Source organism: Castor canadensis, chromosome 17 (genome assembly GCF_047511655.1).
Source record: "Castor canadensis chromosome 17, mCasCan1.hap1v2, whole genome shotgun sequence".
Taxonomy (NCBI): Eukaryota; Metazoa; Chordata; class Mammalia; order Rodentia; family Castoridae; genus Castor; species Castor canadensis.
This window is the reverse complement of record NC_133402.1, coordinates 21,229,915-21,242,625: the sequence shown is the minus strand read 5'-3', so window position 1 is coordinate 21,242,625 and position 12,711 is coordinate 21,229,915. Positions and strand designations below refer to the sequence as shown.

Below are 12,711 nucleotides of genomic sequence, written 5' to 3'. Positions count from 1 at the left end.
TTAGTGATATCAAAACTTCTAAGTGTTTCTTCTTCCTGGTGCTGGAGATCCTGCCCAGAACCCAGGACCTTGCCCACGGTAGGCAAGGGCTCTACCACTGAGCTACATCCTCATCCCAGAACTCCTGGTTCTTGGAAGAAACCAGGAATCTGGATTTTGGATAATTCTGGATTTGATGCCTTTTCTGTTACAAAACAGCAGCAGCTCTGTGAGATTCCAGTCTAAGTCCTAGTAGTTAGTGTTCCTTTCACTTAACGGGACCCCTCTCCCCCACTGCCTCTCCCTGCCGCCTCCTCCTGCCACCAGACTGGGGCCATCAGGGATGGAGTCGAAAGCCTCCACCTCTTCCCGGCAGTACTTGAACTCCCTGTCTTTTCCAGAGCGTGGACACTGGAGGGCCTGCCCCGTAGGAGGAGGCGGGCGGATGTGTGGGGCGCACGGGGAGAGCGCAGACCCGAGGGAGGCCGAGAAAGGCGGGGACCGGCCTGGCCCAGCCTCTAAGTTCCTGGGCTGAAACAACCCGTTGTGCACACTCGGCTGTGACCCGCGATCCCGGGCATTGTTTTCTCTTCGCCGACTCGCAGGTGGGAGGCGAGGAACGCCGAGGTTCTGGAGTCTGGCTGCTCGCCAGGCGGGTGGCCTTCGGCCCTGGGGCCACAGGGCGGCCGCGCCTCGGGGTGGGAAGAGAGAACGCCTGGGTCCCCGGGCCGCCGGCCGCCCGCAGCTGCGCCATGGGCTCGCGCGGCTCTCACGCCGCGGTCATCCCCGACCTGGACGCCATCCGGAGAGAGACCGGCTGTGAGTGCTCCCCGGAGGGGAGGAGATCGGGGGACCGACCCAGGGCATGGGGACCCCGAGGAAGGCGTGGTTGAGGGTGATCTGCGCCCCGAAGCTGGACGCGGCCGCGCAGGGGTCCGGGACCGCCGGGCCACGGGGCGTTAACTCAAAGCCCTGGAGTTCAAGTTCGAGGAGGGCCGGGTTCACGGGCTTGGAGGTCAGATTCGCCCAGGCACCAGGTGTCCTCGGGCACCGATCGAGGCTGAAGGCAGAGCTGGCCGCGCACGGAGGGGGTAGGCTTTGGTTCCTGGGTTTGCTGGGCGTTGGGAGCCTCCCGGTCTCGAACCTGGCCCTTCCCTGGATCTTGTTAAACTCTCTTCAGTTCTGGCCCCAGCCCGCGGGTTGGAGGTCCCCTGAGGGACTTCAGCAGCCGAGCCCTGTCCCTGTCCCGGTCCCGTGCGTCCTCGGATGGGTCACCCTTCCCCATTCCCTTCCGTAGTCTCGCAGGCCAGTCTGCTCCGCCTCTACCACCGGTTCCGAGCGCTGGACAGGAACAAGAAGGGCTACTTGAGGTGAGGGGGGAGCTGGCCTGATGACCTCTTGCCTCAATCTCTCGGACTCCGTCCCTTCTTCCATGCCCCGTCTGCCGCCTTTACCCACTCCCTTTGTCTTTCCAGTCGGATGGACCTCCAGCAGATTGGGGCGCTGGCCGTGAACCCCCTGGGAGACCGCATTATAGGCAGCTTCTTCCCGGACGGGTGAGGCCCTGCTGAAGATGGGGAGATGGAGGTGGAGTCTGGAGGTGGGTGGGCCGGAGTCAAGGCAGGGGGCTCACTAGGGACTGTCCCTCCGTCCCTTCTCCTAGGAGTCAGGGAGTTGATTTCGCAGGCTTTGTTAGGGTCCTGGCTCATTTTCGACCTGTAGATGATGAAGAAATTGGAAACCGAGACCCCAAGCAACCTGAACCCCTCAACAGCAGAATGAACAAACTGCGCTGTGAGTTTGTGGGGACCTGCCCAAGTAAGGCCCGGATTTACCCACTCCAGGGAGAGGCCCGGCAACCTCCCACTCCTTTGTGTGACTTTCCACCCCTCCAGGGAGGCCTTCTGGGAGAAGGAAACAGGGAAGAGTCACCTTCCTTTGTCCCCACTCTCTTCCCAGTTGCATTCCAGCTCTATGACCTGGATCGGGACGGAATGATCTCCAGACTGGAGCTGCTACAGGTGGGAAGGATGGGCTGCCACAAAGGTGGGGTGACACAAAGCAGGGCTGTGGGCACGGGGTGGGGTGAGGTGGGAAAGGTTTGGGGGCAGGACAGTAGCCTTTGCACCTCTTCTTTATGGCTGTCTCTTCCTTTTTTATGGAAAGCAAATTCAGGGCTGCTCTAGCCACACCCCCAGACCCTAACACAAACCTCTTGTTTGTGTTTGAGATAGGGTGCCCCTAACATTGTCCAGACTGGCCTCCAACTCATAATTCTCCTGTCTGGCTTTTGAGTAGCTGGGATTATAGCTGCGTGCCACCATGTCCAGCTATGGCTGTCTCTTCTCTCTCCTCCCAGGTTCTCCGGCTGATGGTTGGGGTGCAAGTGACAGAAGAGCAGTTGGAGAGCATCACAGACCGCACTGTGCAGGAGGCCGATGAAGATGGGGACGGGGCTGTGTCCTTCTTGGAGTTCACCAAGGTTGGAATGCCCTCAGGCACTAAGGAGTTGACATCAGGAGTCCCTAGGACAGACGGGCATGGGGAGTAAAGTTTGAAGGAGAAGGACACAAAAATAGGGGTTCCCAGGGACGGGTGGGACCCTGGAGAGTGGGTCAGACCTTGGGGGAGGAGGTTGGAAGCAGAGAGGATTGGGAATCAAGCCTTCTGACATGACCTTGTCTATCTCTCCCCAGTCCTTGGAGAAGATGGACATCGAACAAAAAATGAGCATCCGTATCCTCAAGTGACACCCCCCTCCTCCCCCAGCTCACGCAGGCTGGATCTGCTTGGGATTTGTCCTTAGCCCCGTGGAGGCAGGGTCCCCAAGAACTGTATTCTTTTTTGTTGTTGTTGTTATTGCACTGGGATTTGAACTCAGGGCCTCGTGCTTGCTAGGCAGGTGCTCTTACTGCTTGAGCCACACCACCAGGCCACCATGAACTGTATTCTGACTTCTAAATGCAGCTCTATTTAGGCCAAGGAGAGAAAGCCGGAAGAGTGTGCGGTAAAGTTCAGTTTACTTGATCCTGTCATCTTGTGGTGGCAAGTGACTGAAAATCCATCTCAAAGTGCCTTAAGTCAGAAAAGGGATTTTATGGACTGACATAGTCAAGTAGTCTGCCTGTCTTCAGGAACAGCTGGATACAAAGGCACACCTAAAGTGATCAGGACTGACTTTTCTCAGCTCGGCTCTTTTCTCTGCTGGACTCATTCTCTGCAGAGTTCTTTCCTATTGGTGGAGAATGGCTGCCAGCTGGTTCAGGCTTACATCTTCTAGCCCAGTAACCCTGTGGGAAGAGATTTCCTTGTTCGAAGAATTCCAAGCAGAGAGCATCAGTGGTCCAGCTGGGGTCTTCTCCCCCATCTCCAGGGCACTGGAGCATTTTAATTGACTAGATCTGTGTCATGACTAATTGCTACAGCCAGGTAGTAAGGGCTGAGTTCTCAGGATGGGGTGAGAGGTGGTTACTTTGAGGAAAATGAAACACTACTATCAGAAGAAGTGTGTGTGTGTGTGTGTGTGTGTGTGTGTATTATTTTTGCTCAAGTAAAACAAGACATGTGCATTACTGTTTGGTTGACCAAAGGGAGGGACCCTTAAAATCTGGCCTCTTAAAATGGATTTTCACTGATCCCAGGGACACATGACATTGTGATGGGGGTTGACGATCAGAGGGGAGATGATGTAAGAGCAATAAACAATACACGCCTTCCTTGACTGTGAAGTTATTCAAAGATGTGGCAAGGAATCCTGTTGTTTAAACATTGACATATTGCAGAATATGAACCGTGAGTTCTGTGTCTGTAGCTGTCCCTGTGGGAGACGTTATCAGTGCCCCACCCATACTCCCTTCCAGGGGTGTTCTGAGGATGTCTTGTGCTCTTATCTTCTCAACTCTGCTCTCAGTGACTGATGTCATAGCTTGAAATTGGCTGGAGTGGGACTGTTTACACCACAGACATTGGCAAATGTCACAGGCTTGGGCTCTTCCCCTAGGAGAATCTGTTGTTTCAGCAGTTATCACCTGCTGGGCATTCACCAGTCCTGTATGTGCCAATGGCTTCCTCCTCTACACACCTGTGTTGCTCTGCCTGAGGTCCTGGCCTGGCTTGGTCCCCTACCTGGCATGCGTGATGGGCAAGTCGGAAGTGTCAGGGAGTTAATGACCCTAGGACAGCTCTAAACCAATGACAGATGGAAATTGGTGGGTGTGTGCCCAATAACTTCACCCTTCAAGTGTGACAATTTAGAGGCACATTCTTTCTGTTCTCATAGAAATCTCCAGCAGGTTCGGCTGCAGTTGCCCACAGTGTTCCCCTACTGGTTGGTGCACCCTGTGTCAATTATGTCCCCTTTCTGGCTCTCCTTCAGCACTTTTTCTCTTCCCTCAGCACTTCCTGGGTTACCACCTCAAATTCTCACCTCGGGCTGCTTCTGGTGAAACTCAACCTAAAATGTTCAGAGCACAAGCACATGCTCCATGTGACTGTGGGATCCCGAGGACAGTGAAGAAACACTGCAAGAAAGATTTGTGTGATCCTGGCATTTCCCAATTGTAGGGATCTTGAGGTCACATAAAGACTGCATCTCTGGGGTCCCAGGACCCTGGAATTACCTGGGGCACTGTATTAACCCATTTCCTCCTTTAGGCTTTGATCACAGCAAGAGTCTGACAGATGAGTCTCATAGCTGGGGTGGGGAGGCGATAGGGGGATATTTGATTTTTTTAGGGCCTTTTAATGATTTTGTTAGAGGATTGCCACATCTACAAGGACTTTCTGTTGGAGGGATATATGTTTACTCTTTGACCCCAGGTAAACATGGAGATTGGGAAATAAAACTCACTCATTGGCCATTTTTTCCAGGCATTGTGAGGGGAGAATTGTCTATAGAGAGAAGTAGAGGGAAGGTATAGAGAGGGAAGAAAGGAGGGAGGGAAGGGGAGGAGGAGAGAGATAGAGATTGAGTTATAGTTTCTCAAATTTTCCCAATGGTAACTTTTTTTCTTTTTCGGTATGGAGCTTGAACTCAGGGCCTACACTTTGAGCCACTCCACCAGTCCTTTGTTGTGATGGGGTATTTTTTTCTGAGGCTGGCTTCCAACTGTGATCCTCCTGATCTCTGCTTCCTGAGTAGCTAGGATTACAGGAGTGAGGCACCGGTGCCTGGCCCAACAGTAACTTACTTTTTATCTAATGGGAAAGTCCAAAATTTTGGCCTTATTTGAGAGTCCCTGAGTCTCCAGGGAAATTCACGTCTTCAGTAAGTGATTATGATGCTAGAGGCCCAAGGCCCATTCATACAGCTTCCACTCAGGTTGCTGGCCACCACTTTCTCTGGGTGCATCAATTGAGAGGGATTATCTAGAGGGCAGCCGGAGTGGGAGGGCCCTGGAATGGTCCCAACTGTGCCACTTGGACTGCCAGGAGGAGCCATGACTCTCCTGGAATTTTCTAGAACCCATCTACATATCCTGAAGAAGGCATGGGAGTTCCAGAAGTCCTTTCCTTGCCAAGAAGACTGAGCCTGAAACACAGTGTGCACCTGAGAAGAGAGGCAGTAGAAGGACAGGGGTAGTGACCTTGCATGGACCTGGTTTTTCTCCCATTGCCTCTTTCTAAGTGATCAGGAAAGTAGTCAGGAATTCTGACCTTGACTCTCAAATACAAGGAAGCTGTAGGTTGTTCTCAGCCCCACCTACCCAACACCAATAAAATTCTGTTCATGTTTAAGAGGCAACATATAGGCTGGATTCCTGGAAAAGACCTGCCCTGAGAATCAGCATAGTTTAGTAAAAATAAGTTGAGTTTTGGAGTCCTACTAGGTCTGGTTTTGAGTCCAGGCCTTCATCATTACCTGCTGTACAACTTTGGTATTTAACTGTACCTCTGCATGCCTTTGCTTCTGCTACAGTGGAGAACTATTGTACTTGTCCTCTCCCCATCCTGCTTTATCTCAACTGAGGCCCTTGGTCCCATCTGTAAGCCTGGACTCTGGCCTGCATCAGTCAGGACTCCTTTAGTTGGTTGTTAACTGGCTTATGAAACAATAGAAATTTATTGGTCCCTGTAACTGAAAGTCCAAAGGTAGATCATGCAAAGAACTATCCCGAAGGCTTGATGACATCATCAGGAATTGGTCTTTTCATTTCTCAGCTCCATGGGCCTCTGAGTGGGCTTCATCAGCTCCAATGAATGGAGCTATTCCCCAACAGCTTTATGGAAAGTCCCAGAACTGGACTTTATTGGCCTGGTACTGCAGTGAAGTGAAGGTAACACTTTGATTGGCCAGCCCGGGTCACATGTTCTCCCTAGAAAGGAGATCGCTTCCAATCCTACTTGAACCAAATGTAATGTATGTGTTGACTCCCTACGGTAATATCAGAGTGCTGTTACCAGAAGAAGCTACCATGTTGGACAGGCAAAATCAACAGATAGCTATTTAGTTAGTTTGCTTTTTTGCTACAAATAAGAGTTTCCAACTAACAGTGGCTTAAAGAAATAAAAAAAATTATCTCATGCTATCAAACGCCTCTGGTGATATGCAGTTGTAAAGTTGTTGAATGTCTCAAAAAATACATTATATATTGTGATACTGGAGTTTGAACTCAGGGCCTTTTGCTTGCTAGGCAGGCACTCTATCACTTGAGCCGTGCCACTAGCCCTCAAAAATATGTTTTAGTTGGGATTATGGCTCATGCCTATAATCCCAGTTACTAAGAAGGCAAAGATTAGGACGATCTCGGTTGGAAGCCAGAACATGCAAATAGTTTGCGAGACCCTATCTCAAAAACCCATCACAAAAAAGGGTTGGTGTCCCAGCTCAAGTGGTAAGAGCACCTGCCTAGCAAGGGTGAGGCCCAGAGTTCAAACCCCAGTGCCACCAAAAAAAAAATCTATCATCTATCTATCTATCTATCTATCATCTATCTATCTAATCTTTTAAGGATTTAAGATCTTTTACCCTTCCATTTCTCAACATGTTGACTTTTAATACTCAGGTTTACTAACTTGTCGTCACAAGATGGCTTCTGTTGCTCTAGCCATCACAGAGCTGTGTGTAGAGCACGTGTGTGTTAGTATTTCATCTCTGTGACAAAATGCCTGAGAAAATCACCCTAAGGAGGAAAGACTTATTTTGACTGACAGTTTCAGAAGTGTCAGTTCATGACCACATGGTCCTGAGCGTTGGGGCTGCCAGCATGGTGGCAGGAAGTGCGTGGTGGAACAAAGCTGCCTGTATCATGGCGGCCAGGATGCAGAGAGATAGCAGGGCCTGAGCCCAAGATGTCCCCTCCAAGGGCATGCCCCCATGATGTACGTCCTCCAACTGAGCCCCACCTCCTAATGTCCTCTCTGCTATGACTCCATCAATGGATTACTCCATCCACGAAGCCAGAGCACTTGTCCTTCAGGGACATTTTTAGATTCAAACCATAACAATGTGCCTAGGCAGATGACCATGGCAGCTAAAGATAAGTCCTGTCATGTCCCTTTTGTTGATTACTGAGGAAAATCTTTCCTCTTTACCTGACTTCCATAAAGACACAACCTACAGTACCTCAAACTACAAAAGGGGCTTGGGACATGAGTATCTCTGCTCTTTTCAGATAGTACCGTGACAGATGAGCTTTACCAAAAATGACCAAAGGGAGGGAGAGAGTGGCTATGTATTGTATTATTCTGGTTTTATTAAGTGTGGTCGTGGTGGAGAGCAAGCTCAAACCTACATGGCTTACAACAGGAAGCTTTCTTCTTGCCTAGGCTCCAGGGTGTCCCTGAGGCCAGCTGTGGCTCTGCTCCATATGGAGATGTTTCAGGGGTAGCCCATCAGGGGCCACCATCCTCAAGGCAGAGGGAGAGAGCAAGAGAGCGGCAAGAACAAAGCAACAGCTGTTTGTTTCCTCTTGGGCTGATGTAAAGTGTGTCCACTTGGACAGTATTGGCTAAAGCCTGGCAGCTTAAACAACCCCTATTTTGCCCAATCTGGTGATTTTTTGTGGGTGAGGACCTGGGCAGGCTTAGTTGGGCATTCTTCTGCTCCATGTGATATTTGCTGAGTCCATCTGGGATTCAGCTGCTATGTGGGCTCGCCTGCAGGTGGAACTTGACAAACACTGAGTCGGGAGTGTTGGTAGGGATAATTTGAAGTCCAAGATTTCCAGCACAGCAGTGAGGAGGTTGTAGAGTTTATACATGACAGTGGAGCGCTCCTAGAGAGAGGATCATAGTTGCAGAAAGGGGAAGAGGTCAGTCACTTCACACCTGGGCCTGTGACTTCCGCCACAAGGCATCAGCAGACACAGCTCACGGAGGAGGAGTGTGGACTCCGACTCTGGCTGTGGAGTAGTGAAGCATCTGCGGCCATCTCAGTGGGGTACTTGTGGTGCTTTGTTCCGGATGGGTGCTTTGTGATGGAAATATTGTGTACTCATGTATGAAAATGGAAAAATGAGACCTGGTGAAACTGTTCCAGGAATGGGAGAGGAGAGAAATAAAGAAGAAAGATGGTGAGGGCTAATTTAACTATGATATTTTGTAAGAACTTTTGTAAATGTCACAACGTACTCCCAATATGACAACAATATGATAATAAAAATAAATCCTTGATTAATTAATAAAAGTCTATGAGCTCATTAAACCTCTTTTCCTTATAACATTCCTAGCCTCAGATGTTTCATTATGGTAACAGAAAATGGAGTATGTCACTCCATTTTCATTCCATATATGGCTGCAGATGGTGTTGTATAGTCTTTCAGGGAAGGGGAAGAAGACACTTAAAGAACTGAATAATATGTTGGGCCTTACTTTACCAGTCAAGATTTATCATGTGAAGTCCAACTAATAAAAATTGTTGGGCTATTGCTTCAATGGAACAGAAAAGAAAGTATGGAAACACATGTATATATTTTGCAAATATTATACATCTCCATATTAGACCTGCAAATTATCTCACAAAATGAAATAACAAGTGGTTTAGAAAAAGGGTCTAAGTGAATGTTAATGAAATTTTGAGGTACAGAGGATTTCTAAGTACAATCTTTAAGGAAAATATTAATAGTGTTCACTGAAGAAAAACTAAAAATTTTAAGGCAAAGGAACAATTGGAAAATTATTTACACTATGCATGTCAGACAAAGGATCACAATCTTTAACCTGTAATTAGCTTTAGAAAAAGACGAACACCATATAGCAAAAATATGAACACAAATTTTAAAAAAATACAAATGTCCAAAAGCATATAAAAACGTTTGTCCTCTCACAAATGAGAGAGGGAGGGTAAAAGAAGGAAGTTAAGAAGGTGAATATGGTTGATGTACTCTCTATACACGAATGAATATAGAATTTTTAAATCTGTTGAAATCACCGTAAGAAAGGGACTAAGGTAGAAAGAAGAAAAATAAAGGAGATGAACCAATTTGGGTTATAATACATATATATATAGAAATGATGTCACAAGGAAACTCCCTGTGTATCTATCTTAAACAAACAACAATATCTTTTTTTTAAATTGTATTTTATAAAACAACAAAAGGGCAGAACAGGTCCTGGCTGGGGCTAGGGGTTGGTACCTGTAGGAGAGGGGAGGAGGTAGGGACAGGGTGTGGGAGGGTGAATTTAGTGTAAATACTGTGTACACATGTATGAAAATGGAAAAATGAGACCTGTTGAAACTATCCCAGGAATGGGGGGGGGCAAGATAAAGGAGAATGATGGAGGGGGTGAATTCAACTATGATATAGTTGATATATTGTAAGAACTTTTGTAAATGTACCCCCAGCACAACAATAAAATAAATAAAGTTTGACCTCAATGTTGATTAAGTTCTAATTAGAAGCAGGTTGCTTGGAGGATCAACCTGGTTTTATAAATCTCGAAAGCCCTAAACATGGGCTTGCTCGCCATCTCAGACATTCATCTCTAGGAGTTTATCCTAAGTAATTAGTTAAGGCCCACGCGGAATGACTGCCTGCTGGAATGTTCACTATAGTGGTGTTTATAGCAAAGTCAGACACTGGAGCCAGCGGACTGTGTGCCAGTGTGGGCTGGGTGGCTCTGGGCTGAGCCACTTAGAACTTCCTTCAAGAAGGAACTTCATCTTCAGCATTTTTTTTTTTTTCCATTACTGGGGTTTGAACTCGGGGTCTCTCCCTTGTTAGTCAGGCACTCTGCCACTTGAACCGTGCCTTGGTTCCATCACCCTTCAGCTTTGAAGAGTACTGGTAGCTAGCAGATTCCAGCTGTTGTCCTTTCAGGATATGCTTCTCTCTCTTTTTTTTTTTCCCCTCCCTTTCCTTAATTAAAAAAAAATTGTTGTGCCAGATGGGGGTACATTGTGGCATTTACAAAAGTTTTTATAATATATAAACTATATCATAGTTGAATTCACCCCTTCCATCATTCTCCTTTATTTCCCCCCAAATCCTCTAATAGTTTTCAACAGGTATCATTTTGCCATTTACATACATGTATACACAGTCTTTGCACTAAGTTCACCCTTGTTACATCCTTTCTCCCCTCCTTCCCCTGCCATTGGTACTGACCCTCCCAAGGAAGGTCCTGTTCCACCCTCCTGTGCTCTGATTTTGTAAAAGAAGAAAGAAAAATGACAGGGATAGCTACACAGGGAGTTTCCTTGTGACATTTCCATGTATGTATGTATTATAACCCAAATTGGTTCATCTCCTCTATTTTTCTTCTTTCTACCTTAGTCCCTTTCTTACGGTGATTTCAACAGATTTAAGAATTTTATATTCATTGTTGTATAGAGAGTATATCACCCATAATCACCTTCTTTTACCCTCCTTCTCTCGTGTGTGACCTCCCCTTAGCCTGAACTGTTTTTCATATATTGCTGTATTTGTATTAAGACTATATTACACATATGGCAGAAAACATGCTACTTTTGGCCTTTTGAACCTGGCTAACTTCACTTAAGATGATGCTCTCCAGTTCCATCCATTTACCTGCAAACAACGAACTTTTATTCTTCTTTGTGCTGAGTAAAATTCCATTGTGTATAGATACCACATTTTCTGAATCCATTCATCAATACTGGGGCATCTTGGTTGTCTCCATAACTTGGCTATTGGGAATAGCGCTGCAATAAACATGGGTGTGCAGGTGCCTTTGTTGTAATCTGACTTATATTCCTTCGGGTGTATCCTTAGGAGTGCTATTGCTGGATCATATGACAGTTCTATTTTTAATTTTTTGAGGAACCTCTGTTTTCCATAGTGGTTTTACTAATTTACATTCCCACCAGCAGCGTATGAGGGTTTCTTTTTTCCTATATCCTTGGCAATATTTGATATTTGTGTTCTTGCTGGTAGCCATTCCAACAGGAGTGAGGTGGAATCTTAATGTGGTTTTGATTTGCATCTGCTCCTCTTTTGAACTGACATCACACTCTTCTCAGGACTGAGGTAAACCTGGGCCTGATGATTTTGCTCACTCTTTTTTTTCCCCAACATGTATAAAAACTATATTAATCTAGAGAATTTTAATCACAAGTTAGTTATAATTTTCCTAGAGGATGGCAAGATGGTGTCACCCATGAGTTTCCCATTCCTAGGGAGTGGCAAGATGGCACTGGACACATGGTGGCTCCATCATGGTGGCAGCATTCCCTGTGACCATATGGTCTCTCCAAAGGGTCTCTTTCTTAACTCCTTGGCTGGCTTCACCAAAAGTGTTAATGGCTCTGGTATAGTCTGTGATCAGACTTCCAAATTCTTTGTATTCTGCTGGGAAGAATCCATGGCAGGACACGTGGGTGTAAATGGAGTTTATTAAAAGTTAGGAAAGGGACATACAAAGGGAAGCCTGGTGGGGCCCAGGTGGAAGTCAGAAGCCAAGAGATGGTGGGGTTTCTTTAGCGAGAATCTTTGCTGCAGAGCTTCCCACTAGGGTGGCTGAAACACTGCCACCTGAGGTTCTCCCAGGCAAGCCTGCTCATCATTTGATTTTTACAGATGTTACTCCCAATAAACCTCTGTACTCCTGACACTGAGTGTCTTACACAATATAAGTTTTGTTATATATTTTACATATTAGGCCTCCAAATCACCTCAGAAATGAAATAGCAAATCGCTTAGAAAAGGTGTGCATGTGACTAGTAGTTGGTCTTGAGGTGCAGCAGTCCCGTGGAACCCAGCTAACACCACATGTCAGAGTTCAGTTGGAGTTTGAATTGGTCTGGTTTTTGTTGCTTTAACACAATACCTGAGACTGAGTACTTTATTTTAAAAAAAGAGATTTACTTGGCTCACAAATGTGGTGGCTGGCTGTGTCATAACACGGGGAGAAACAGAAAGAGCACTGGTTGCAAGAGGAGAGAGAGCACAGTCACCCAGTGAGATAGGGAACCAGATACCAGGAAAGGGCCTTGCTCTTTTTAATCACTTGCTCTCGTAGAACTACATCAATCCCTTCAAAGATGGCCCCCCACGCCCACTGGTTACCCCCCCTTAAAAGTTCTATCGCATCAACCAAAAGTCTAGCACATGAGCCTTTGGGGTACACCCTAAAATCACATTCATCACAACTGTGCTGATCAGGGATGCAGAACCACTATGACTGACATGTAATAGGGATTTTTTGTTTCAGATGGCTCTCGCTATGTAGTCCTGGAACTTGAGATCTCCTGCCTCTGCCTCTAGAGTATGGGGTTACGCACATGTAATCCTGGCCTATAAGGGACTGGAGCAATAAGGGACTGGACTGTTT

At 47.0% G+C, this 12,711-nt stretch overlaps 1 protein-coding gene across 1 annotated transcript; it reads left to right on the top strand.

The window, feature by feature from the left end:
- The first annotated feature begins 459 nt into the window (after positions 1-459).
- Positions 460-3,695, top strand: Chp2 (calcineurin like EF-hand protein 2). The gene is made up of 7 exons (XM_020184457.2): positions 460-798; positions 1,277-1,349; positions 1,455-1,535; positions 1,643-1,773; positions 1,939-2,000; positions 2,339-2,461; positions 2,676-3,695. The coding sequence occupies exons 1-7, from the start codon at positions 732-734 to the stop codon at positions 2,727-2,729; spliced, it is 591 nt and encodes a 196-aa protein (XP_020040046.1). The 5' UTR covers positions 460-731; the 3' UTR covers positions 2,730-3,695.
- Positions 3,696-12,711: the final 9,016 nt, after the last annotated feature.